This window comes from Ammodytes marinus (assembly GCF_949987685.1).
Source record: "Ammodytes marinus genome assembly, chromosome: 14".
Lineage (NCBI taxonomy): Eukaryota > Metazoa > Chordata > Actinopteri > Uranoscopiformes > Ammodytidae > Ammodytes > Ammodytes marinus.
This window is the reverse complement of record NC_137218.1, coordinates 18,614,730-18,641,699: the sequence shown is the minus strand read 5'-3', so window position 1 is coordinate 18,641,699 and position 26,970 is coordinate 18,614,730. Positions and strand designations below refer to the sequence as shown.

At 40.7% G+C, this 26,970-nt stretch overlaps 2 protein-coding genes across 4 annotated transcripts; one reads left to right on the top strand and one right to left on the bottom strand.

Annotated features, from left to right (window-relative positions):
* Positions 1-1,512: 1,512 nt before the first annotated feature.
* srrt (serrate RNA effector molecule homolog (Arabidopsis)) lies at positions 1,513-13,149 on the top strand. Of its 2 annotated transcripts, none has more exons than XM_080040523.1 (20): positions 1,513-1,621; positions 2,312-2,430; positions 2,628-2,756; positions 2,845-3,003; positions 3,194-3,382; positions 4,896-5,065; positions 8,208-8,392; positions 8,475-8,588; positions 8,681-8,840; positions 9,096-9,241; positions 9,357-9,418; positions 9,528-9,606; positions 10,050-10,241; positions 10,365-10,535; positions 10,823-10,976; positions 11,293-11,486; positions 11,716-11,866; positions 12,048-12,137; positions 12,242-12,362; positions 12,520-13,149. In XM_080040523.1, the coding sequence occupies exons 2-20, from the start codon at positions 2,312-2,314 to the stop codon at positions 12,593-12,595; spliced, it is 2,661 nt and encodes an 886-aa protein (XP_079896649.1). In that variant the 5' UTR covers positions 1,513-1,621; the 3' UTR covers positions 12,596-13,149. The 2 variants fall into 2 exon arrangements, with proteins under 2 accessions (XP_079896649.1, XP_079896650.1); XM_080040524.1 differs by having other exon boundaries at positions 12,242-12,376.
* Positions 13,150-13,343: 194 nt separating this feature from the next.
* Positions 13,344-20,410, bottom strand: mogat3b (monoacylglycerol O-acyltransferase 3b). 2 transcript variants are annotated; one of them, XM_080041578.1, is made up of 8 exons: positions 20,357-20,410; positions 16,520-16,563; positions 16,190-16,297; positions 15,427-15,497; positions 14,621-14,825; positions 14,154-14,328; positions 13,862-14,046; positions 13,344-13,780 (listed from the first exon to the last, which is right to left on the bottom strand). In XM_080041578.1, the coding sequence occupies exons 3-8, from the start codon at positions 16,275-16,277 to the stop codon at positions 13,626-13,628; spliced, it is 879 nt and encodes a 292-aa protein (XP_079897704.1). In that variant the 5' UTR covers positions 16,278-16,297; positions 16,520-16,563; positions 20,357-20,410; the 3' UTR covers positions 13,344-13,625. The 2 variants fall into 2 exon arrangements, with proteins under 2 accessions (XP_079897704.1, XP_079897703.1); XM_080041577.1 differs by having other exon boundaries at positions 16,480-16,563; positions 20,357-20,398.
* Positions 20,411-26,970: the final 6,560 nt, after the last annotated feature.

Below are 26,970 nucleotides of genomic sequence, written 5' to 3'. Positions count from 1 at the left end.
CATTAATTTATTAAATGCACCATAACAACAAGTAGCCTAAGTGTTTTTCATGTTTGTTGCGAAGACTGTGAAACATCTTAAAAATAATTTGTTTTATTCAAAAATGGAGAAATTGGATAGCGGAGCGGTGAAAATATTATTCAAATAACTTATTCAAATGAAGCAAACTGTACCGTTTTTAAAAAAAATATCCAATGAAACTGAAGCACTTTCACAATTGAAATAACCCTTTGCACAATATTGCTCAATATTACCCAGTTTAAGAACAATTGAATAACATGCATTTGTTCCATAACTAGATTATGTTCATTAGTTACACCTATGCAATGTTATCAAAGAAATAACCTTTGTTTTTTATGGCACTTTACAAACAGGTGCATTGCTTTTTAAGTAGTACAATTATGAAGATGAAGACCATTCCACCAAAATTGTCAAGTAACGCCCTGTGAAATCCCTAAAAATGTATCTCACCAGTGGAAATGTTCATTGTTTTCCATGTTCATAGGGTATTTTGGAAAGCTCTTACCCGCTGCACCTCATCTCCAGTGATGGCCCCGGAGGACGCTCCAAAGATTCTGCCTTTGAATCAACGGAGCTCCCACAACAGATGGAATCAGCGTTATTTATGGAAGACGGAGTGCAGGCCACTCAATTGTGGCCGCGAGTCGTCCTGGATTATATGAGGCAGCAGTTGAGGTTCAGAGGAAGGACAAAGAAAAGATCCAAATTAGAACATGTTTAGCAGTTTATCCGATAATGGAAGTTAAATAAAAGAAAATAACATCACCGTTGAATCTATTAAAAATGTTGTTTGAATACCAAACCGTTTCACTGCAACTTTGTACTACACTTGTTCCGAAAATATCAGTCATCCGCCGTTAAGTCATTTGGGAGCTAGTGTTCATACTTAAAATATTGAAAAAGTACCAAGCCACTCAGACAGCTGAAGCCTCATCTAGTCTTCAGTTGAATCTAGGACACACTTTGTAGATTTTTTCCCCATAGCTTGAAATCGAAATAGCTTTATGAAGGGATCTTTCTTATTCTTTTAGAATAGCCCACATTTAAACCCCTATAATTTAACCTAGGCTATATTCTAAAGCTGAAAAAGATAGCCTATTGATTCTGGCCTGAAAGAGTAGGCTAAACTATGATTTCTAATTATTTATTGCGACAATTTATTAACTATTTTCTGTCATACATTATATTTTTTCTCTTTTAATTTCCATGTGTGGGATGATGATCCTTCTTACTTCGATTGCTGCAGGTTTTTATAAATCTAAAATTGACATTAATTCTAAATGCTGTTTAGCTTCAACATCTTGAACCCGACTAAGCGTGAGTTTGTCATGTGTGACTCGCCGTCAGACATTACAGACATCAGCATGCTCTGCAACACAAGTGGTTCAATTTCATATTGGTTTGTATGATAGAATATAAAAAGCTATTCTAAATCCAAACTGTGGAGGGCAGCATTATAGTATTTAGTGTACGGTCTGCCAGAAACCGTTTTAAAGAAGAAGAAGAACCATTTTGTTCCGCCGCAAAAAAACACCAAGAAGAAGAGAAAGGAACGGAATAAGGAGAAAACTAAAAACCCTCCACCAAATCCTTTTCTAAGGTACAAAAGAGCTATTTTGCACGGTGTCATGTCAATGATGGTTAAAGAAACAAGAGAGCAGTGGTTTCTCTGTTTTAGAAAATAAATAGTCTTTCCATAAACACCCTAAATGTTTCACTTGTAGCTCGCTAGCCTACTAGCTAACGTTAGCGAGCCAGATAGCAGACTTGCTAACAATAACCAAACCACACAGAACAGCAACGCCTCCCATTTGTTTCGATTTGAGAAGCCTGGCCTTTACCCACATATATATAACCATGCATGTTCTATGGCAATGTGTGGATATACACTGTTGGTAACTGCTTGGTAAAACAAAGACCTAGCTGCCAATTTCAAAATCTACACTAACCGGTTATATCAGTATCCGGTATATTAGCTTATCTGGTTAGCAATCGTAACTCCCCCAGTACAAACCAATACCCATTCCTCCATAACAGTTTGAATAATCAAATCCAGGAGCAAGACCTTTCTTGTTTCAAGTTAAAACTTGAGTTTGGATCCAAACGCTACCCACGTGTATTCTCTATCATGTTATTATTGGCTACATATACAGCCTCCGTCTATCAACAACATGCCATTAACATCAGCAAGTTAAGCCTGGTTTTACAATATGACTAAAATCACGGACGTCTGTCTACAATCCTACCGCATTGCGTTGTTTTATAACTGTATGTTTCTCTCCGGGTGGAGATGGGAGACAGCGATGATGAGTACGATCGCAGGAGACGGGACAAATTCAGACGGGAGAGAAGTGACTATGACCGTTCACGAGAGAGAGAAGAAAGACGCAGAGATGACTGGAACGACAGGTGAGACATAGAAACCTGGGAAGGCTCGGGACACTATCTGTCCAAAAAAAGGATTTAGTTAAAAGCCCATTAGATTAGCAGCTACATCATCTCCAGAAAAACCTGCAAAATGCAACAAAATGGTGGCTCTCTTGTACTCTATGCAAATAATGTTTGTTTTATTTAAACATTTCTTTCCTGAATCCTAATTTTTCCAGGGAGTGGGACAGGGGCAGGGAACGGCGTAGCCGCGGAGAGTACCGGGATTATGACAGAGGTCGAAGGGAGAGATTCAGCCCACCCAGGCATGACATGAGTCCCCAGCAGAAACGCATGAGAAGAGACTGGTGAGTTCAGGAGCATCACATAATGCATACTCTTTAGCAGCTGGTTTCTTTCTGCTATAGCTTACACTCTTTCCTATGTCCTTGGCAGGGATGACCATGGTGGTGGAGACCCTTACCGCGGGGGATATGATCTGGGATATGCTGGTGGTGGAGGAGGAGGAGGGCCCAGCTACGGCCCTCCACAGCCTTGGGGTCACCCTGACCTGCACCTCATGCAGCCACATCATGGTATCCCCATTCAAGCAAGGTGAGAGATGGACTCAGGGCTTAATGGACATAAGTTTGGAAGTAAATTGTTTTATCAGGAAAAATTATTAACGTTCAAATTATTCTACTGTTAGATATGTCTGTATTGAATGTTAATGTAACCTGAAGAAATTGAACATGTGCCAGTAAGAATGAACTTTCCACCACAAATGATGCGTCTCTTCGCTTAGGCTTGGTAACCTCCACGACATGGATTTGGGTCCTCCTCCTCCCATAATGAAAAGCTTTAAGGAGTTCCTGCTGTCTTTGGATGATTCTGTGGAAGAGACAGAGGCGGTCAAGCGCTACAATGAATACAAGGTCGACTTCCGGCGGCAGCAGATGCAGGACTTCTTTTTGGCTCATAAAGATGAAGAGTGGTACGATCTCAGTTGCCTTATTACAGTAGACCAAAACATAAATGTTAGTCATAGACATTAGTCATTTAAGTTGTGATTGGCATCCCCACATTTTTGTTTTTCCTCTTTTTTTGGTTTTTATTTCTATTTTATTTTGGGAAATATTGCTTTTGTTAAACTAATCTGTTGGGCTGGTCCTGGTGGGTGTATGGGACATTAAGGTGGTCATTTATATGATGGCTCATAAATCAAGAATTTTGCATGAAGAAACTTGGCTAGTTAATAAATACCTTCATGAATTCAACACTTGACAGTTCCATGCCAGATAACCCAAGGGTTGTTCCACTCATGTAGTAGGACTGGGCCCACAGAGTTTTTTTTACTAATGAGTTATGGTACTTGATAAAAAGTTTATAAAAAAGAAAATCAACCCACATTTAACCTTACAGCACATATTATTATTTAAGTCACATAGGTGTTATTAAACCTACTGTGACAAAGTCAAACCCAAAACATACCCATAGCAATGTAACAACCATGCCTTCTTAATTGTATTCGGCAGTCAATCATTTAAAGCATCAAAAAGTCTCTAAATCATATCCACAATTATGTCACTGAAGGAAATGATTTTGTTTAATCACATGTAGCTGTGGCAAAACATTATCCTCATTGTTTGGGTTAATTTTCTTTTTACTTTTCAAAGATTCAGATTTGTTTAATGCCTGTTAATCTTTATGACTTATTTTACAGGTATCATTCAAAATTGTTCTGTTTTGACATAACCAATTGTTTCCCCCTTCATTCCCACCACTACGTTGACGGCCCGTTTTTTTCGAAGATGAGAAAAAGTGGAAACTCAGCAACATCAATCGGTTTTAGACAGCAAGGGCATGCACTGCGCACAATGCAGTTGCTCTTAGACACACAGTACCAGGGATTTTAGATAGACAGTCAAATAGTCTTCCGCGCTTCCGAGATTTTTTTTCTTGTTTTCTGCTTTTTCTACACCATTTTCTTTTTATATTCGGATCAAATCGAATCCCAAAACCGAATTTGTGTGTATACAGACACATCATTGGGGTGAAGTGGAGCGCACTTTCACAGAAGAGACCCCTCTCTGTATTTATTTGTTAGTAAACTGGCAGAACAAAAGGTAACTGTAGTCCACTCAATAATCAACATTTTTGATGTGAAATTCTGAATATGTGAATGCTTAATTTTATAAACTCTGTTGTTGTTTTTTTTAATTTATTTTTTGTTTTTTTGGTGAGTTTCTCAAACTTTCTAATAATGTGCAATCATTTGCTATAACAATCACAATGTCCAGAGGAGAAATCACAATCTTCTTTACTCAATTCTATTTGTCCATCTGAGTTTGTTATACTATATTTGTTGAAAATGAGGTTAAAAATTGTAAATCACGCTTACAGCATAAATATAAAATATGTATTTGTTCTCTAACTTTATCATCCCGTTCATCCCAACCCCCGTCATTCCCTCCCCACTCTTTTGTGGACCCCAACTCTGGCCACAGGTTCAGGTCCAAGTATCACCCAGACGAGGCCAGTCGGCTCAAGGCAGAGGCCCAGAGCGCCCTGCACAACCGGCTCAATGTCTTCATGTTCCTGATGGAGAACAGCTGGTTTGATAATGTCTCCATGGACATTGAACAGACCCCAGCCATCATCAAGGTTCTGGATGCAGGTGAGGCCTCTGGTTATACAGTATGTGAAGTTAGATTCTTTTATATCGGATCGGCTGCATTGCCTTTCCTTTATTCATACCTGCAAACTCGTCGCTTTTCGGCGAAAATCGCCGTTTAGAATCAAAATATATGACCCACGTGAATCGTATAGATCCGAAGAGTTTTTGTTTTTGGGAGGGGGGGGGGGGGGTAGCGGCAGCTGCCAGAGAAGTCAGCCAGCGCTTCCCAGACTGGACTGTGTGGGCGAGTTACCGTAGTGTGAGACAAGGGAATATCGTTATCTTGGCAATAAAACATCTTTGGTAGACGTCATGAGTATTGTCCAATCAGCGTTAAAAGATCGGGCACAGTAAAGCATCACTGCTGCCGCTGTGTGTTCAGACTTTAGAATTGGCTAAAAGTCTCAATCAAAGCCCTTTTGATAATAAAAAAATAGAGGCTTTGATTAAACACTGTCAATGCTTCAGAGGTTAATGTAACAGCCTACTGAAACAGAAACTATACGGAGGGACGCAGCTCACTGTACAATCCCTTTATTTAGTCGCGCTGTCAGTTTGCCGACATGGCTCTCTGTTAGACTCGAGACATAGAAAAAGATCGCGGAAGCCGTTCCCGTAGACAAAGTTAACGGGCAGGATATCCCCGACTGATTTCATCCATCAAACCACAGAGTTTTTTCTGAGCGGCGTCTCACTCGCTCACTGGGTCTCCCGGGTCCCGGTGATTTTCACCGTCACAGCGATCGACTCGCTGCTTTGCTGGGGCGGAGACTTTGTGTGAAGGTGATTTAACATCACGGTCGTAGACGAATGTTATAACTTTATGCTGCATAGTTTGCACTGCGCTGTTGACCCACACAGGACTCTTAAGTGAAGCTGACAGTTTAATGAGCGCACATTGCAGAAATGAAGTGTCTGCAGTGCGCTCACAATCAGAGCCGACCCCCAATTTATTTTTATTTTTATTTTTTAGTTTGTGTGTTTGATATTAACATCATATTATTATATCATACAAAAAAATGAATACAATGTTTTGATCTAGATAGCCTAGTTAATAGCCCAATAATTTAATCAGTTCATCTGGGAGGTAATCCAAGTTTAACTGATCAAGTCACGTTCACGTCCAGTGTGTATTGAGTATATTTAAAAACATTTGGAAATGGGGCTCAGATGCCCATGCACTGTATAACCTATTTCAGCCTCGTCTGTGGAAAAAAAGATAGCTGGACAACAGAGTTCTTCTGCTTCATTCCTCTCTCTGCATTTAAATGTATTCATTAGGCTATATTACAGAGAAATAAGTCCCATAAAAGAAAAAGAGCACCAAGCCCAACCCAGAGGACCCTGCATAATATTTTATTTTAAATGAACATTTTAATGGAAAATCCAAGAAGCTTCTAATTCATCCGACCCAGTGTCTCCAAATTATTTGTTCACACAAAATTCCTCAGATTTAGCCTCTTAATTTCCCTCTCAAAGTGCACCAGATTCATGCATTTCACTTTAAAAAGTTTAAAAAAAATCTCCCGGGGGGGCATACCCCCGGACCCCCCTAGGAGGGTCAGGATCTCAGCTGGCTATTATTTTCACCCAGCTGGACATTGGAGGCAATAGTGGAGAACTCTGGTTGTGTGAATGATATTTAACAATAGCCAATCGTTTGGACAGCGAAAAACACCCGACCCCCCTAGAAGGGACGGGTGTTTGTCACCTTTTTCACCTCCTATGAGTTTGCAGGTCTGTTTATTGTTTTAGATATAATAATCAAGGCTGTCAAAAGATGAACTCTTTTTTTTTTTTTACCGTGATTAATCTCAGAATTTTCGTGGTTAATCGTGATTAATTGCTTGTTTAAGATTCTATGTCTTAGGTTCAATTCTTAGAAAATCTTAATGGTGTATCCGAATGGGGAATCAAAGTAATGCAAATAAAATTACTTTATGACGTTGACTTTTAGATTTATTTCAAATCAAAAGCAGTGCAATGTGACAATATGTCCACTTGAAAATTATTTCTTGCCTAAAACAGAAAATAAATGCTACAGAAACAGTGTGGTTTTGATGGAGGAGACAAATTGAAATAATTTATTATGTTTAATACATGTTGTTGTTGTAAGGATTACACTCTAGACTGCAATTGTATGCTTAGGTTGTATGTGCTAGCTCAAACTCGAAGTACTTCAGTGATATTTTAATTCCGTTTTACACGACGTGCCTTTTACGTTTGACTTTTCGACTGAGGGACTGTGTCAACAGGGAGCGTTTCTCAAATTCGCACTCTGTGGTCTGTGTGCGTCAAAAGCGCTCTGACCGGAGTTTTTTTCAAATTTAAAAGTAGCCATTCAGGATAGGGCTGGGTATCGTCAAGGACTTCACGATACAATACGTATCACGATACACTGGTCACGATACGATATATCACGATATATTGCGTATCTTAATATATTACGATATATTGCAATATTCCATAAACAAGTTGCCTTGTCAAACATAACAGCACAATATATTGATAATTGCACAGACATATGAAGTCAAACCTATTTCATTCACAACTTCCTACTATGTTTCTTCCTTTTTTTGGTTTTGGCAAATGATCAAACACTGCTGCAGCTGCCATAACATCAAAATAACAAATCCAATTCACTCTTGTACTAACTGTACAGGACACACTGAAAATGAAAACACATCAGTGATTTTTTCTGACACAGTGAATCTTAAGTATTCTTATATATCCTAACTTCAATAGTCAGTATCCTCAGGCTCAGGCCTGACGGCAGACATGGGTTTGAATCTGACCCGTGATTGTTCTCTGCATTGCATTCCCTTTCTGCCCCATTATATGTCTCTCTGCACTGTCAATAAAGCCTTGAAAAGCAAAAAAAAAGTAATAAATAATTAAAAAAAACTATTTTTAGTTATAAAAATCGATACTGATATCGCGATACTTAGCGATATCGATTTTTTGACACACCCCTAATTCAGGAGCGTATTGTTGTTGTTCTTCTCCATGACTGAAGCGGCAGTGAGGCAGGAAAGGGAACAGACCTAATAATAATGCATAATGAAGAACTTGATATTACCAAAAGAAGAGACCATTATCAGTTGTATACGGTTTAACCATATACTCTCTCGCTCGCCCATAGCTGTCATAAAGATGGAGGGAGGGACGGATCATGACCTTCGCATCTTGGACATGCCGTCTGAAGAGGAGGAGGAAAGGGAGAAGTTGGCGTCTCAAGCAGGCGTCCCCGAACCTCCCAAGAGAGAAGACATGAAAAACTCGGACAGTGATCGCAAACCTTCAGCAGAGAAAGACAAAAATGACAAGGTAATGCGTCATTCTGTTTCTGTCTGTGTTCGTGCAGTAAAAATGTTCTGTGAGCTGTTGATGACCAAAAACTGTGCCACAGGAAGGGAGCGGCGACTCGGCCAGCACCGAAAAAACTGCTGCAACAGAAGGGGAGGAGGTGAAGGAGGAGGCAAAGAAAGACGCTGCCAAAGAAGAAATGCCCGAACCCAAGAAGGTAAATGCTGCCTCCATTATAGAACTGATTTGCCAACAGCAGACAGAAATGAAACAAATAGCCCCTCATTGTTCCCATGTTTTATTCATCAGCCGAGAAGAAAGAGGAAGCGCAGTGGAGACAGTGACGATGAAGGCACCGCCTCAGACAGCGACTCTGACTCTGATTCAGACTCAAACTCCATCTGCTCTGATAAACCTGTGGCCAAGGAAGAGGTGGAAGACAAGGATGAGGAGGAAGAGGAGGGTGAAGGTAAGGAATCAAATTGAAGTGTTTTATTCAATTCAATTCAATTGTGCTTTATTGACCCCTTGTGGAAACTTGGATTGGACTCCGGTACTGAATAACTTAGCTGCACTTACAATAATGATCACTAAATGAAGAAAATAAGACAGATCTCTGTAAGTAGAGAAACATTTTTTTTTAAAGAATCAGAAAATCTATACAGCTTCTAGGTTCCTGTTTGTCCTAACTTAAAGAGTTGTTCTCTCCCATCGTATGGTGAAGAGAAATCCAAGGACAATGCTGAAGAGGACAAGAAAGAAGAAAAGAAGCCCAAAGACGACTCTCCCCGACCGCGGCCCCTCCACAGGACCTGCTCCTTGTTCATGAGGAGCATCGCTCCCACCATTTCCAAGGCTGAGATTATTGCTGTGAGTTGAGCACAGGTGGCACCGTCTACAGCCTGGGAGATGAAGACCATTGAAGATGTGTATAATTTGCGACTACGTTTGAAATGTTGTGTCAGATTCTGTTTTTCTCTCCCAGCTTTGCCGTCGATACCCTGGCTTTCTGCGAGTCTGCTTGTCTGACCCCCACCCAGAGCGCAGGTTTGTATAAAAAAAACTTGCATCCTTTTCATTTCTTACTCTGAAAAAGATGTTTGAGCTTGTCCACAGCCTGCACAATAATCTTTGAATGAACCCTGTGCTGTTATAGGTTTTTCAGACGTTGCTGGGTGACTTTTGACCGCAGCGTCAACATCAAAGAGGTTTGCTGGAACCTTCAGAATATTCGAGTAAGTGCGCCAGCCTCTGATACTCGCACTCCTTTATTCACTTGATCCTATTGCATAGCACAGAATGTGTCATAGCGTGTTTTGTGTAAACATAATGTAGCCGAAAGATCACTTGCAATATGGAATCTGTTTCATTATTTATGTGCTGAGTTGGTTCCTGTGTTGTGTTGCTGAATTACTTTGTATAAAGTGGAACATGTGGATGGCTTACTGTTCTCATTTTATATTCATGTCCCAACACTATTGTAGGCTGCCTCACTGTTTCCCTTCCTTTTCATTCATCATGATGAAATAATTTACTATTTCTGTCAGCGAATTAGAGCTGCAGGAAAGCTCATATGCCTAAACTCATCTCAACATGTTGGACATCGTCAGGGGAGCCTTGGATAGTCCTTTGCAGCTCTGCAATCCCCTTAATAGTTGAAACTCTCTACCCTTCACAGCTGCGAGACTGTGAACTGGCTCCTGGGGTGAACAGGGACCTGGCCCGGCGGGTGCGTAATGTTAACGGCATCACTCAGCACAAGCAGGTGCTCCGCAATGACATCAAGCTGGCTGCCAAGCTCATTCATGCCCTGGACGAGAAAGGAGAACTGTGGAGCGTCAAATTCCAGGAAGAGGCGCAGGGCACAGAGGTACAGTGCTGATCTGCTAACTATTTGTATGAGTGTCTACAAGTTGAACAGCCTGTTACCTCAAAAACATCTTGCTGTAACTGAATGATACACTTAGTTATCTGTGGTTTGTGATTTGAAAAGTTGCCAGATCAGAACCCCATCTTGAAGAACATCACAGATTACCTGATAGAGGAGGTGAGCGCTGAGGAGGAGGAGCTCCTGGGCTCCGGCAGCGGCATGGAGACTGAGGACAGCGTCAAGGAGGGAAACCCTACTGAGACCACTGTGGAGAGGGATGAAAAACTAGCCAAGGTTTGACTTTTGAAGTTGAATTTTCTTTTTGTCTGTGTATTTTTTGTGTTGTATCTTCATTTTATGTATATGTTTATTTAATTTTTTTTACTTAAAAAATAAAAATAAAACATGGAGTTAATTACCTATCAAAACAAGGCATTTATTTTGCTCTGCCATCATATAAAAGAACATTTTGATTTTGTTACTTTGATCCTTGATTGTACTATGCCCGTCATTCAGATAGCTGGCTAAAACTGTCTAATTCAGTTTTTGTGACGTTTCTTTTGCCTTTTCCCTTGGTCCAGGTTTTGGATCGTCTAGTCTTGTATCTGCGTATTGTGCATTCGATTGACTACTATAACACCTGTGAATATCCCAGTGAGGATGAAATGCCCAATCGCTGTGGCATGATCCACGTCCGTGGACCCATCCCTCCGAACCGCATCACACATGGAGAAGGTCAGTGTGCTTGGCTTGTTTTGAGTGCACTGGGAAGAAAGAAAGAAACTTCAAGTTTAAAAAATCAAGTTTGTTCCTGTTAAGATGTGTGTGCTGGAATTGAATGAATCTTTAATCATGGTTCTATTTGCCAGTTGACATAATACACAACATACATTTTGAATGTATATTTTAACTATTGAAGTGTAGTATCTGGAATTTATTTTAATTTGTATAATGATACACTATATATAGCCCTATATTAAGTGCTATATGGCTTTAAATCATTCTTATAACCTCTCTCTCCTGTCCCATTTTTCTTGTGACTTTTAAACAGTGACACAATGGCAGAAGATGGTAGAGGAGAAGCTTAGTCCTTTATTTAGCTTAAAAGAAATCCTGTCTGAGGAAGAGGCTGGGAAGATGGGCCGCAAGAATCCTGAGGAGGAAGTGGAGAAGTTTGTGTCTGCAAACACTCAAGAGCTGGGGAAGGACAAATGGCTCTGCCCATTAAGTGGCAAGAAATTTAAGGTGAGCACTGTTAATAAAATAGAAATAAAATAAAAAGCAAGATTTATAATGATGTGATGGGTCTTTGACTCAAGCTCTTCAAAAGTTTGATGCGTTTTGATGGTTTCATTGTTGTGCTGCAAAACTATTAGACGGCCTTTACATAACCTGTTAACGCGTTGTCGTTCAGTTTTATTGCTCGATTCTTCCGTGAATCTAAAAGCTTTTTGCACTTCAAATTCATTTCAAGGGCCCAGAGTTTGTACAAAAGCACATCCTGAACAAACACGGGGACAAAATTGAAGAAGTGAAGAAGGAAGTGGCGTTCTTTAACAATTTCCTGATGGACGCTAAGAGACCGTCGCTGCCCGAGATCAAGCTTCCTGTTCTTCCGGGCCCAGGTAAAGCTCCACACCACACTGCTGTTGTCTAATCAACTGAGATACACACATTTGAGGATTTTAGTCCTATAACAAAGACTAATAATTGAAAAAAATAATTGGCTAGCTGTAGTTCATCTGGCCTTAAATAATGGAATCATAGATTGTCCACAATGAACTTTTCTTTTTCTTTTTCCTGCAGGTTTACTTTCTCCCAACATGCCATTTCCTCCTCAAGGTCCTCAGGGTCCAATGGGCTTTGGACAGCCTCGTCCACCATTGATGGGCTATGGTGATAACTTTTTTCCTACTTAATTTTATTTATTTTCGTGAAAGATGTGTTTGTCAGTCAGTACACTACGTTTGTGTTGATTTTTGAATCCTTCTTTTCATCAGCTCCAGCTCCTTACCCCCCCAACCAATACGGAGGAGGTGGCGGGGGAGGAGGAGGAGGCAGAGGCAACTATGACAACTTCCGCGGACAGGGTGGCTACCTGGGGAAGCCGCGCAACATTAGGTGAGACCACCACTGTACGTCTTATCCTTATTTTGCACATGAGCTGCCTCTTATTTTCTGGAATTGGAAGAATTTCAAACCTTTTCTTTATTATGATAATTTTTCATTCTGGTTTCCTGGGTCTTTGTTTTTCTTCTTGCACCCTCCTCCTTTTCAGAATGTCACGAGGTGACCCACGCAACATCATTGAATATCGTGACCTGGATGCACCAGATGATATGGACTTCTTTTAGAAGGTTCACATGGTCCTTTAGGTCTCCTCTCTCTTCACCAGTTTATTTTTTATTTTTTTTGCCCTTTTGTTGTAATCAGAATATTTTTTTTGTTATTATTGTGCAACTAGCTTGTACACTGGATCATTAATAAAGGTGTTATCTAACTATATAACATGTTAATGATTTCTCAAATAATATCAAACTGTGTTAACTGAATGCAGATCAGACCAACCAAATTATCAGCAAGTTAGGCTTTAAATGAGGAAGAAATTCATCAAGGTTAGCATTGCACACAGTGTTCATTTAGAGGCGCCGATAATGTTTGGCCTATATTTAGTAATTGATAGAAAACACAAACGTTTTTATTTTCAAAAAGGTGTTTTCTCTGTGGCCTATTCCAGCCCCAACCCTCTGGTAAAGTATTACAGATGTGAAGAATGATCACCCTCTAGTGGGTGAACTGTTGAATTGTATTTGTGCTTGTCTGTTGGCATTGACAAGGCTCCTAGCTAGAAAACTGCAGAAGCCTTGCAGCAGAAGTGCAAGAAATATTGTATTCCTTTGAATAAAAAATAAACAATACAACCATCTACAAATGCTTTGTTTACAAAAGTTTGAAATGTAAATTTGGTCCTGGTCACACTGATACACAGGTACAAACTCCAGCACTCTCATTCCTGCTGCGATCATATTTACACCATTCATGAAAATACACATTAAGCAAACATATCTTGGCAAAAGCAATAATTTATTATTAGAAGCATGTTCATCAGACATTTTCACATTCTGTGTAATCACATTAATAGCAATGGTAATACATACTTTTTTCAGAAAACCTTGACGGATATTGCATACAGACATCCCAAATGTTTTCACGGCTTTGTGTAGACATAGACTCATCTTTAATACTTTCAAATGCAATCAGAATTTAGAGTTTGAACAGAGAAACCCACAGGATCAATATTTTGCTTAACTTCATAATTCTACCTCACGTTAAGCCCCGTTCAAAGCGGTGACGGAAAACAGATACACAGTTCATGTGAAATGTCTAAAGGATCTGAAGCTTGTGACTTTCAGAAAGTCCACAGCTGACTTTGTTTTGGTGGAATAACTTGGATAGGGCCTCCATGTAGAGTCTGTGGTAGTGGTCCACCTCCTCATCGGTAGGGTGGACGTGCTTTGGCACAGAGATTGGACTTCCCACTGGAAGAAGCAAAAGTGTTAGAATAATCGAAGCTCAGTATAGCAAGTTAGCTGTAATCCACAGAATGATGAAATACTCACCGACCGTGGTGACTGGAGACCTGTAGGGAATGAATGCCATGCGCTCACCAAGAAATAAACACGGGGAGAAACCCATAACCTTTTTGAACAGGTCCTGTAACCTTCGACCCAGACTGCCATCCGGCAAAATCAACTGTTGAAAGAGCTCATTCTCCCCGAATGAGTAAACTGGCACCAGATCAGCCCTGTGGAAAGATCACCAGAGAATAAATGATATGTCCAGTAGAGGGCCGCTGCACACTCAAATGCAATGATACTCGCTGATAACCACATTTTTGTAGATGGTTCTCACCCAAACTCAAGGGCCATCCTGACAAATCCCTTCCTCCCCTTCACGATCACCGTGTTGAGTCCAGGAGAGGAGGCCAGAGACTCAGCAGCGCCCCCGATAACAATCACCACTGCATTTCCCTTGCCACTTTTTGAAAGGAGATGGACAAGGCTTGGCTTGCTGACTGGAACAAGACCTGATCAGACAAATACATTATCAATCATTAAGTTCAACTGTCGTTAGAGGCTGTTCAGTTTTAAAGGCTAAAAAAAATTAGGAAGAACTGAATATGGCAGGGTACAGTCGTAGAACAGCTGTCTTCATTCAGATTTGTGCTGTAATCCTAAATCAACATTTTCTAATATTTATTTTCCCTTTCCTAAGTAGCAAACTAAACCTACACTTCCTCCTTCAAATATTTCCAGCACACACAAAGCTCATAGTGTTAAGATACGGTTGATGTAAATAGTGGAACATATTATAAATACCTAAGCCCATTATGTACTCCCTAAAGAGTGGTAACCTGAAGAGTCCTGCCAGCACTGCCAGGGTGGGTCGCAGCCCAGGGAACACCTCAGTGAAGCCCAAGCTCTCTGTGCTGAAGCAGGAAAAGGCTCCAGCACTCATGATACCATGCGGATGACAACCGAAGATGTAGTTCTTGCTGGGACTCAGCTCGGCCGTCTTCACCATCTGAGCAGAAACAATTAATACAATAGGATCAAATCGTCGATCACAGTCTAATTCTGCCATTAACAAAACCCACTATTGCTACATATTGTTTTGAAACACTGGTTCATGCAGGCGTTTCACAACGAGAACTGACATGGAACTAAATTAAAGGTGGAGTCTGCAATTCTAGAGAATACTTGTCAAAATCAGTGAATATCCCCTCACAATCCGCTACCTGTCTGTACTGTGTGTGTGCGCAGCCTAGACTCTGTAAACTGGTATTTTGACAAGCATTCTCCAGAATGGCTGACTCCACCTTTTTAATACGGGCGTTTGCACTTATTTCCAAAAATGAAATTTCAGTTTTCATAAAGTTTGAAAAGATTTTTAGAAGTTATTTTGGAAAGGATATAGGAGTTGCTCTGGGTGAACTGCACTACACTTTGCTCCTTGCTATCTACCTGTGTGTGTGTGTACGAGTGTTAACATGAGATAGTTTACATCTTCTTTTCAGGATGTGTGTACAACTCGCTACAGGCCAGCCACATTGAATCACTGTCGCAACCACACATGATAAAAGATAATCTGGCGCAGTTGTTACAACACTCAAAGTGGAACTTACTTTGATAGGATAGAATTCGCTGGCGTGGTCCCACGTCCTCCACTTCCTCATCCACATGCTCCTCCTGCCCCCTGTCGGAGACATTAGAAATCTAATAGACGCTTGAGTGTGAACCCATTTAATATGACAAGTTATTCTGAGGAGGCTTTAAGTATGTTGATTTTCACATTGGAAAAGTCACAATATAATAATATGCTCATGACAGTCAGTATGTACACCGATGTGCTGTTGATGGAGGAAATAGCTCGGAAAACAATTGGAAAAATGTGGGCTGTTACCGTTTTAGTCCTTTTATCATTTCCTGTTGAAATAAAATGTTAGTATAACATTTTCCTGTTAGTATAAAATGGTTCAGTATGTTGATTCATTTGTGTACAGCGTAAAGATTGGCATGTGCTATGTATCTAATTACAGCGATACTTAAGTTGTATGACTGAAATAATTATATGCATTTCTTGTGTTTCTGTGTGTTTACACACAAAGCAGTTTTATCATCATCTGCAATTAGTTTCAATGTTCTCCAGCTCTTTAATTTCCTTGTGGAATGCATCATGGGAAAAGAGTGCATCAACAAACAGAAACAAATCATTTAGTGTACATTTAGAGTTTCTTGTGAATGCTTTATGTTGTCCCTCCTGCAGAAAATACCAAACACATTAGAAATCTGCTTGTAAAAGGTATAGTTTGGATTTGAGACACAGCTAATTCAAAAGGTTCTTCTATTTTATATCTATGGATACTTGAATGATGTCATTTCCGTTACCTCTTTCTGGGGTGTGCCAGTCCATCACCAGCCATATGAAGTACAGAGTAGAGAGCGGCCACAGCCAGGTAAACATAAGATACACCATCAAGATGAGACAAGACACTCCTGAAGGTGGATGTGTGTTGAGCCGTGTTGGTCCATACATTAGAGGTACAAGAGATGTCTAACGTTAGCTCAGGTGAATTTAAATACAGTGCAGTAAAAGGCTTGTGAGTGAACAGGGTGAAATAAATGTGACCATGGCAAACATTATTATTTGACAAGCTGTGTGTGTAGTGGGATCTTACCTACGAAGAGAAAGGTAAGTACCATTTGCAGACAACTTACTGTCTCTAAAAACTCCTTCCACTGAGTTTTTTCTTGAGCCATTCCTGCAAAATGGAGGCCATACCATCAATTCACATGAATCGATAACATGTTAAATTATGCTATGATTAAAGGGATAGTTCAGTATTTTTGAAGTGGGGTTGTATGAGGTACTCATGCATAGTTAGTCTGTTACCTTATGGAGGTGGCCCTCAGCGCATTGATTTAAAAAAATTAGGGGAGACGTTGCTTTAGCAGAAGTCAGCATTGTATTGTTGCAGAGGGGGCCATGTATATAAATGCATACCTAAAAACTAAATATCCATTCAATTTATACGCTGAATTTAGGATGTTTTCGGCCATATATTACTACGCCCAACCGTCCTGTTGCAGTGCAGCGTTGCAGTCCGCAAACTGTAATGGATATTAATTATTTAGGTATATGATGAAAAAACTTTTTTCGTCTGGCCCCCTTTGCAGCAGTACAATGCTGACTTCCGCTACAGTGACGTCTCCCCCAAACTCCTCAAAGCGACTGTGCTGACAGCCATCCCCAAAAGGTATCAAGACTATCTATGCAAAAGTAGGCTACCTCATTCAACCCCACTTCAAAAAAACTGAACTATCCCTTTAAGGTCATGGGTCTCTTAGTTATACATGCAAGGCCTGTAGAAAAGACAAAAGTCGCTTTATCTGAAATAATTCACTTCATGTTATGGTAGAGCATCAGTAATCAGCACATTAGCTTGTGATCTACCTTTAGGTAAGAGTTGGGCTTAAAACACTCACAAGGCATTCAGCAAGCTTTTAATTTGCCCAGGGACAAAACTTATCAGCCAAGCTTGTAGAACAACAACACATTTGACAAACATAAAACGATGATTACGGTTAAAAAAGGAAAGCATAATACTTTACCTTACTAATAGTTTATCCCAAGGTAAGTTTGAATGGACGGCTGATTCAACAGTTGAGAAAAAAGAACTGCGTGTGGGATGCACTTTGGCCTGATCATGTAAAGCAGCTGATAACAAATCCACACCCCCAAAAACTTTGACACACAAGCCAGCAATCTGAGAGATAAACTCGGCAAAGCTTTATAGTTGGATATTTTGTTTATTTGCGTCAGGAGGACATGCAACAATATCCTATCTGTGTTATGTGTCTCTTGAATTCACTCACTCTAGTGGTCAACCATTTTAACGTGTCAATCTGTTCTGTTTGTATTATTACACTTTTGCCCCTCTGATGCTGAAGGTTTGAACTGTAAAAATCCAAAATGTAGACTTCCCTATTTATCTCCTCAGGAGCTGAAAAATATGCTTCTCCTAAAGGGACACACACGCACACGCACACAGGCCCGGATTAAGAGGAAAGATTACACTAGGCATACCGAATTTTTTCGGGCCCCCTCCAAACGGATACTTCACGATTTAGTGAAAAAACTACATACATTTGAACTGCCACAAGAGTATTATGCTAATTCATTTGTTTAAGAGTTGCGCGTTTTTAAACGGGAGTAAAGAGAAACGTAACCGTGTATGCGACTTCACGTCTGTTCGTGAGCGCACTGCAGGAGCACTTCTGTAAGGTGCGTGCAGAGTCCAGTGTGGGAGCAATTTTTTCAAACTGGATGAAAAACAGTGCAGTGCAATGCTTTATTCAGCATAAAGTTAAAACACTTGTGCAAGCCTGATCTAAACACAAAAGCCTTGCGCGAGCGAAGCAGCGATTCACCTGGTGAAACCTGGCGTGGAACTCTGTGGTGGGCAACGGCGAAATTCACACTGAGACATCGCCGGTGTGAGCCGCCGCACAGAAACACTCTGGTTTGACGGCTAAAATAATAACCGGGGAGCAGAGCCGGCCCAAGCCTTCATGGGGCCCTAACCCGAATTTGATTAGGGCCCCCTCTCTAATGTTATCGTGGCCAAATTATTGACTATTGTTAAATGTCATTCACACACCCAGTTCATTGCTAGTGCCTCCAATGTCCAGTTTAGTGAAAATAGTAGCCAGCCGAGATCCTGACTCTCCTAGGGGGGTCCGGGGGTATGCCCCCCCGGGAGATTTTTTTACCTTTTTAAAGTGAAATGCATGAATCTGGTGCACTTTGAGAGGAAAATTAAGAGGCTAAATCTGAGAATTTTTTTGTGAACAAATAATTTGGAGATACTGGCTCGAATGAAGTAGAATTAAAAGCTATTGAAGAAAGACGTGGATTTTCCATAAAAATATTAATATAGAAAAAATATAATTCAGTGTCCTCTGGGATGGGCTCGGAGCTCTTTTTCTTTTACGTGACATATTTCTCTGTATTATAATGAATGCATTTAAATGCAGTGAGAGGAACGAAGCAGAAGAACTCCGTTGACCAGCTATCTTTTTTTCCACAGATGAGGCTGAAATAGGCTATAGACTGTACACAGTGCATGGGAAACTGAGGGCAGCCCCATTTCCAATGTTTTAAAATAAACTCAATACCGAGTGATAAGTTAACCTCGGATGAACTGATTCAATTATTAGGCTATTAACTATCCAGACCAAAACATTGTATTCCTTTTTTTGTATGATAACTTACATTTGCATAATATGATGTTAATATAAAAAAAAAAAAAAAAAAAAAAAAAACATTTTTTTTTTTTTTTTTTTTTAAATCCTTCTCACTGGGCCCCCTAGTGGAAATGGGCCCTAGGCACGTGCCTAGAATGCCTATGCCTAGATCCGGCCCTGCACGCACACACACACACACACACACACACACACACACACACACACACACACACACACACACACACACACACACACACACACACACACACACACACACACACACACACACACACACACACACACACACACACACACACACACACACACACACACACACACACACACACACACACACACTTTTTCCTCAGAACAGAATGTGAGCCCAAGCTTCTCTCTGTTGTTCCTGCGCACTGATCGATTTGGATCAATTCTACGTGATTTCCCTGTGTTAAGCCACAATTAGGGCAACTAAACACGTCCCGTTGTTTCGCAATGCAAGCCATTCTGGAAGTGCAGGAATGCTGCATCCTGACCCAATGCAAGGCCAATGCATTTATTTCAGTGTTTTATTTATTTATTTATTTTTATTATAAGTTGCAAGGCCAATCAAATGTAAAAACAGAATAAAGAAAACGGCAGCAACAGCATGGCACTTTTGTAATTGTGAATTCTCACTGGCATGGCTTAGCAAGACACTTAATGAAGTGGCGCCTTTGTTAATGTTATTATATACACCTTTGCTTTTTCTGCTTTGATGAGTCATATCTGCTTTGAAAAAAAGGCCATACAATTTTTTTTGTGCAAAAAAAAAAACGGACTGCAGGATGAGTCAGATGTCAATCCAAAATGCAGTTTGTTCGCTCAGCAAAAGTGGACATGAATGCATCACGAATAACAGCTCTCTGGTGCCCCCCCTCCCCTTGCCCCCGGCCCTCAGGCAGCCTGAATCCGTCACTGGATAAACCCTCCATTAGCAAGTATGGTTTTTATTTGTTTGCCTACTCATTTCTTAGTGAATGCTCTGACCAGGATGGACATATTTGGGGACCGAACTACAGATTGCGTTGCAGGTCAGACTGGGCCTGAGCTAAGTTTGACCAGAAGGCTATCTGGAGAAAGTAGAATCAGGGAAATATTTACAGCTGGATGAACCCGCTCACAGGCATATCCTACTTTGACCCCAGCACGTTACTACGCAGCTCTAGGCTACTTGTGGCAGTGACAGTCCAAAGATCCCCATGATACAGCCGCTTTGATTAGAAGCCCGTACTTGTGTTTCTCAAGAGCGAACACTCCTTAATATCTTACCTGGCTGTTGGATCTCGCAGCTGTCCTCCTCACCATACTCGATCTCCCTCCGCGGACTTCAGGGGGCGTGTCCAGCTTCACACTGGCCATGTGTTGGTGAGTTGGTCATGTGACAACGCACCCTTTCTCCCCCCGAAAAAATTAAAAATAACCTACCAATTTGTTTACTTCAGTAGGCTTATTATACCTACAACCCACACCCCTAATAAAAGAAAGGAAAGAAAATAGATGATTAAGACTATGTTTTTTTCTTTGAAAGACAAATTAGGCTACACCATTGTATTCATTCCCTTTGGCTTTATTTGAAAAGATTGGTCATTTAGATGTAGTCCACACAAAATGTCATTCAGTGTTATTCCCGTGACAGCTTAGCCTACTTTTAAGTCTGAGAAATGCTACTCATGGGTTTATGGCGAGCTTGTTTTATCCCCTGTTACATCACGGTCCTACAATATTCCCATTCATATGTGACTGTTGTTGTTTGTGCATATCCTGGCATTTTTGATAAATAAATAGGCTATATAGCCTAGTTTAGGTTTATTAAAATTGAAAAATAAATAATCAAAAATCTCCTCGTGAGCAAAAATAAATAAATAAAAAGATAGCAGAAGCAGAATTTGTTTTCTCCTCTTTCTAAAATCAACCACCGGTCTGCTCTCAGGAAGTACTGTAGTATGAATATTAATATGGATGCAAATACTCGGTGGATGCATGCCCATCGCTTGAACCACCACAGCGCGCGCCGATTCCTGCGCATTTGTGTTTTGACGTGTTTTTTTTTCTGTTCATGTCTGAACTGAGAGCATGTTTCTTTGGCCGAGGTCGCTCTGGAGCATTTTTTTCGAGACACACACAAGAATGGCATTTTACCCTGAGTGTTCGCAGAGGAACATTTTGTAACGTCGCATTGAATTGCCTGCATGGTTTTCAATCAGATCTCTCACTGGCCAGGCGTCATGGAACCTCGGTAGTAGCCCACAGTGCGCTGTTTATCATAGAAATGGAAGACCGTTCACGTCAAGAAAAGGCGTCATTCCGGTGACATGCGTCTGAATACCTGATTTTTCATTAGTACGTCAATTGACACATCTGGGAAAGCAATTTTTCCCCTTCCCTCCTGTCTACCAATACAGCTGTGTCATCAACAACCGGCGTGGTGTTGTTGTTGTCTGATTTTTACGAGCCTCGGCAACTGGATATCGGCATAGTCTGCCTCTGCGCCAGCCATAGGCTGCCCATGCCACTAAGGTAAGTATTACACCTTCATTTATATTATGTTCTGCTCCATACATCACCGCATCAGTCGCTTACATCACCTAGACTATAGAGCCAGCTGTCATAGTCCAAATGCACCGTCTGCCTAATTAGCAGCGGAATATGGGATGCTGTATTGCGGAGGAGACCTCGATGCCTGATGGCGTTTTTACGCGTGGATTTTTTTCAAGGAATGCGAGGTTGACAGTGAGCCGCTGTGTGTTCACGAGCCAAATTGTTCAACCTTGAAGCCTCAGAGCAGGTGACGGGCGAAAACAAGGCCTGTGTTTGGGCCCAAACACAAAAGAGATGTAAAAGATATGGCAGGAGTGTCGCGCAGTGCAACCCACAGCCCGTTTTTAGGTTCAGTCGTGACAAGACCTTATAAATATTTCACTAAAAAACAAGCCTCCATCAGCTGACTGGTGATGCCGGAGCACGCACGGTGTTATTAGGCAAATACACACAGCTCGGCTCTGCACAGTACGGCACAGCAGTGTCGGACAGTGCGATGAGCGTCATTCTACAAGGCCACGATGGCAAACATCTGCATGTTTACGGATAAAAACAATTGTCAAACAGGGTTGGTATGGCCCGAATGGGCGGTGAATACGCTGGCTGTGTGTGTGTGTGTGTGTTTGTGCGCAGCCAGATGAGGATGTGTTGGCGCGTCTTCGAGGTGCGGGGAGAGGCGGGCGTCTGGATGAGGGGAGCCAGTTCATCACATGTGTGTTGTGCTTTCCCCCCCTTTATTTAAAGAGATAACCCTCAGAAGGCACCGAACCATCCTTTACGGTCTAAAGGGGTCGAGGGGAGGTGAATTAAACGTGAGAATTTAGGTTTGTCAACACAGTTTTCCTCCCATCCCCCCCCCCCCCCGGGCGTGACATGCCACACAGAACGAGCATCGTCCACACTGAGTGATTTGTTCTTCTTCACTACTCCACTACGAGCTTAGAGAGACATATCAATAAACAGTAGCCTAGTTATAAGGCTGCCAGAAAGAAAGCATTTGCCATAGTCGTTCCTTTACCTGAGACTGGCTTTTTAATCTCTCTTCCAATATCACTTGGAGGAATCATGCTTGGCAGGAGATATCATTTCAATACTGAATATTGTATTTTGACAATGCCTGCCAGCTATGTTGAGGTATCTGTTACAACAAAACAAATATAGGAGAATTTAAAGGGACAGATATCACAAAACTCAACCGCAAGTCCTACTGAATATTAGACATTTTCTGTTTGAATGGAGAAATATATTCTGATGATTTGTCTTTAGAGATGATGCAGCGTGCATGATTCTTCACTATTTGCCTCAGAGTGAACTGAAACATGAAAGGAAACTATAGTGTCCGTCTGAGCTTAAAGGAATACTTCACCCATACGGAACCAGCGTTTCTATCATTATAAAATCTCTATTATAATAAAATTAATTAGGTTTTTCTTCCCTCAGTCTTCCCTCAGTCTTACCTTGGCCCAGCTGTCCTTTTAATCCTAACCCTACATGTTACCATGTGTGATGTCATGCATGGGAAACACAAAATATTGATACAGTTACAAATGACTCTCCGATCTTTACACAGAAAACAGAATTGTAAGTTATTAAAAATGAATTCTAAAACAAACTGGATATTTGATTTGTGAATGAGAACCACATCACCCAATTAGCATCGCTTGACCTTGGAGCTCAGACATGACCAACACTATTTCCAATGCATGTGTGCTTGAATGGGCTAACATATACAGCTAAACATGATGTGTGATGTGTGTGACTGTCTCTGAGGCGGCTGCTGGGTTTTTCTGTTGGTACGGAATAGAGGAGAGCAGAGCAGGGATGGGTGAGAGCAGCTGTGACTTTGGGGTCATTGAGTGCAGGCTGCCAGCTACACATACTGTGCAGCGTGTCTTGAATGCAGAAAGAAACAGAGAGAAAACGGGCAAATCACAAAAGCTGTTGTATTAGCTCACCTGCTTTTATCTTTATAATTCAGTCCAGAAATGTGATTAAAACATAGGAAGGAGCAGCAACTCCACATGGCATCTCAGTCAGTTAGTCGCAGTGCAGGGTGGAAATGTATTGAAATTGTTTCATGGGAACCCACTACTAGTCCTTGATGATTTCTCCAGATTGTAGAGCTGTTAAAATGCATAAAAGGGCAACCCAGAGACTTTGGTTATGAGTAAATTACATTGGCCAGAGCTCTTGTGGTATGTGATGTATTGATGGGAAGAATAGAAAGTGACTAGTGTTTTCATTAAAAGAGAAAGGATTCTGACTTTGTTCGAGCAGTATTCTTTCCAGGAAGTAAATGATTGATTCCGTCAGTATTACAAATCGTGTCTGATTCCAAAAGGGACGAGACATTTCATTTTGCAAGATTGAATAAACAAATTTAGCGAGAGGAGAGGGACTGATTGATGTGCGACAGACAATGGAAGATGCTGACATTTTAAGCCTATGTTTTTCTAGTCCAAGTGGATATACCCCTGTCTGGATGAGCAGTAATGGATTTTTCTTTCTTTTTTTCTTTCTTTCTTTTTCTGTGTATTTCCCAGGAGAATCCAAACACTTTGTGTCTCTAGAGTTTGAGCAGCAGCAGCAGGTCAATAGATTGGTAAAAGTAATATAAATGACTACTACTACTGGACAGTTGTGGAGTTGATTCAAAATCAATAGCACTGTACTTTTGTTCAGCTGGCTTTAGTTTGTTTTCAGGTTTCCTCTCAGTTGTGTCAAAGAGAGATGGCATCAGAAACAACAGATGAAGACAGTTTCTTCATTTCATCAAGTCCTCTAGGTGGAGAAATTGCTCGTTGTTGAAATCTGATAAGCAATTTGCTTTGTTTACTGTGAGAAGGAAAACTGATTACTTTTAGCTTAAAGGCAGTGAGTGTTTGTACTTTTTGGATTCAATCTCGCCAGAGTTTTTTTCACACAGTAGTAAAAGGGAGAGCTGAAAGGATTAATCGATCAGTCTATTAGTTGAATAACAAATCATTTTCAACAGTTTTGATAACCGAATAATCGTTTTGGTCATTTCCCAAGTAAAACATTTACTTTTTTATAGAGATGATTTGCTGCCTTTGTTATAGTAGTTCAGATAAATTGATAATGTAAATAATTCTTTCTTGCAGCTCTGCAGCCCATCCTCTTTCGAAATATAATGTCAACATGACTGATAGTGTTTTAGAAATCTGTACTGGTGTCAGTGGTTCTCTAGTCATGCTAATGATGTCTGTTTACATCTGTGTCCGCCCAGAGATGATGGAGTCTGCCAAGATGAGGCTCTGTGACTTTGAGTAATCTTTCTAGTATACCCTCTTCATGTGTGTAGAAGTTGGTTGGTATCTTGGGATTGTAATGTATATGTCAGGGAGGCGCTGGATGAATGCCTTGACAAGTTCTTCTCAATTCATTTTTTCTTTAAATCAGCATGCTACTTAATATATTGATAAAGGGTCTTAAAAGGGCTGCATTCTTTTACTGGTATGTGTTTTAAGAAATTGAGAATTCTTACTTCAAAAGTGGAAGAGTTTCACAGTAAAAATGTTTAATACAGCAAATTGTTAGTGCATTTCCACATCAGAAAGACAGATTTTTAAAATAAAACTCTAAAAACTGAAACTGTAGAGATATCTGGACCCTGAACTTCCCATGACACACCCTGTTTATTAGACACTATACTACTTGTTGTCCCCCGCTTGTGACACAGGCTGTACTGCCCCAATTTTGAGACTTACTTTAGATAGCTTTGATGACATCAGTGTGACATCATCAGGGTTATTGTCACATAAGGATAAACCATTGAACTTGGGGGAGTGCCCCTTTAATATTTAACCATCTGTCACTTAGGCCTACAGTATGTAGGTCAGATTGATTTAATTACTTGAACTTATATTTTTAGATCAATATCATGTCCACAGTTTCCATCAACTTCAGATTTGTGTGGATCAAATAAACGTTTTCAGGCACTGGAGTCATCGGTCACTGTGTGTTGAAGTATAAATAGGTTTAAAGGTGGAAGGTTCTCTCTGGTGGCTCCTTGATTAAAGGGTATGCCATTTACCAGCGTTGGGTACAAATCGGTGCCTTGGACATTGTTAGATACCGTCCCCCATTGTCTTATGTCCTTTGTGTCTCTTTACTCATAGTAAACAAGAGAACGGAGGGAAAACAGAATGTAATTCCCCTTAGACTTTTTTTCTGCTGCTTCTGACTATGTTGATAGATTGCCTGTCCTCCTTTGGAGATGGTTGTACTATTCGCTTTTTGTCCCAAAGCTTTCTAATGAAAAAATAAATAAATACAATGCCCTGGATGCAGGGGATGAAAGAAAAATCTTAATGGACAGACATAACCTGCACTAACTGAGGGAGGAAGAGGGGATTATTTTGCAGCTTTGTCATTGGACGTCATTGGCTGGCTTGGCATACATGTGTGTCCCTTGTCTGACCGGAGGATGTCTTTTGTACTGTATGAGAGGCCACATTATCCAGCAAAACTCAAATTAAATGCACCCTTTTAAAATGCTTTCTTTCTGGACTGCCAGCATATTTTACAGCATGCCGTCTTCATTGCTGTGTGTAGTCAGGAGTAATGATGTGTGGTAATGGTTTCCTTGAGGCAACTCATCTTTGTTCATTTCCCCTCTGTTTTCTTCTCATTAAACCAGTTCAAAGCCACTTGCATGGTGCCATGCAAAATAAATACTAGTAAGGGAGCCAACAGTTACTCCTCTCTTGTTGGCACACAGGTCCCACTCTCAAGCCATGTTAATCACCACCTATTCAACTGAACGCTTGCAGTATCTTCCGCATGGATAGTATTTTCGGACAAAAAACAAATGTGTTTACATATGTTTATTTGTTTGTCATTCATCTTTTCTTATTTCCCCTCAAGAAGCCCCGAGCAAAGGTTTTTCAGCTTCATTATGTGAGAACAGTAATTGGCGAGATCTGAAATGATCAGAGGAGCACATAATGTTGCTCTATTTTGAATTATACATGTTTTTCAGCATGCATAAATGCACCAAAGCGATCCCGAATATTGTGGTGGTTTCCTTAGTCTTGCTCATGTGCTTCATTTGTGCCAAAGACCTTCAAAAGACCTTGAATAATGTTCACAAAAATCATTAGCGGGCAGTTACATGTTTTTTTTTCTTTTTCTGGCAGCCTTGTGTTGTGAAACAGTGAAACTCATATTATGCTCCACAAACTTAACACCACCGTGACATCTGAATGCATGGGTAGGAAAATGATGGGGAGTATAATGGTTGCAGAAGTATCTCACAGTGGTAATTCATTGTCTGCAATGCTCCCTAAAGGTCACAGGAAAACCGCCAAAAACTCCGGGTTCAG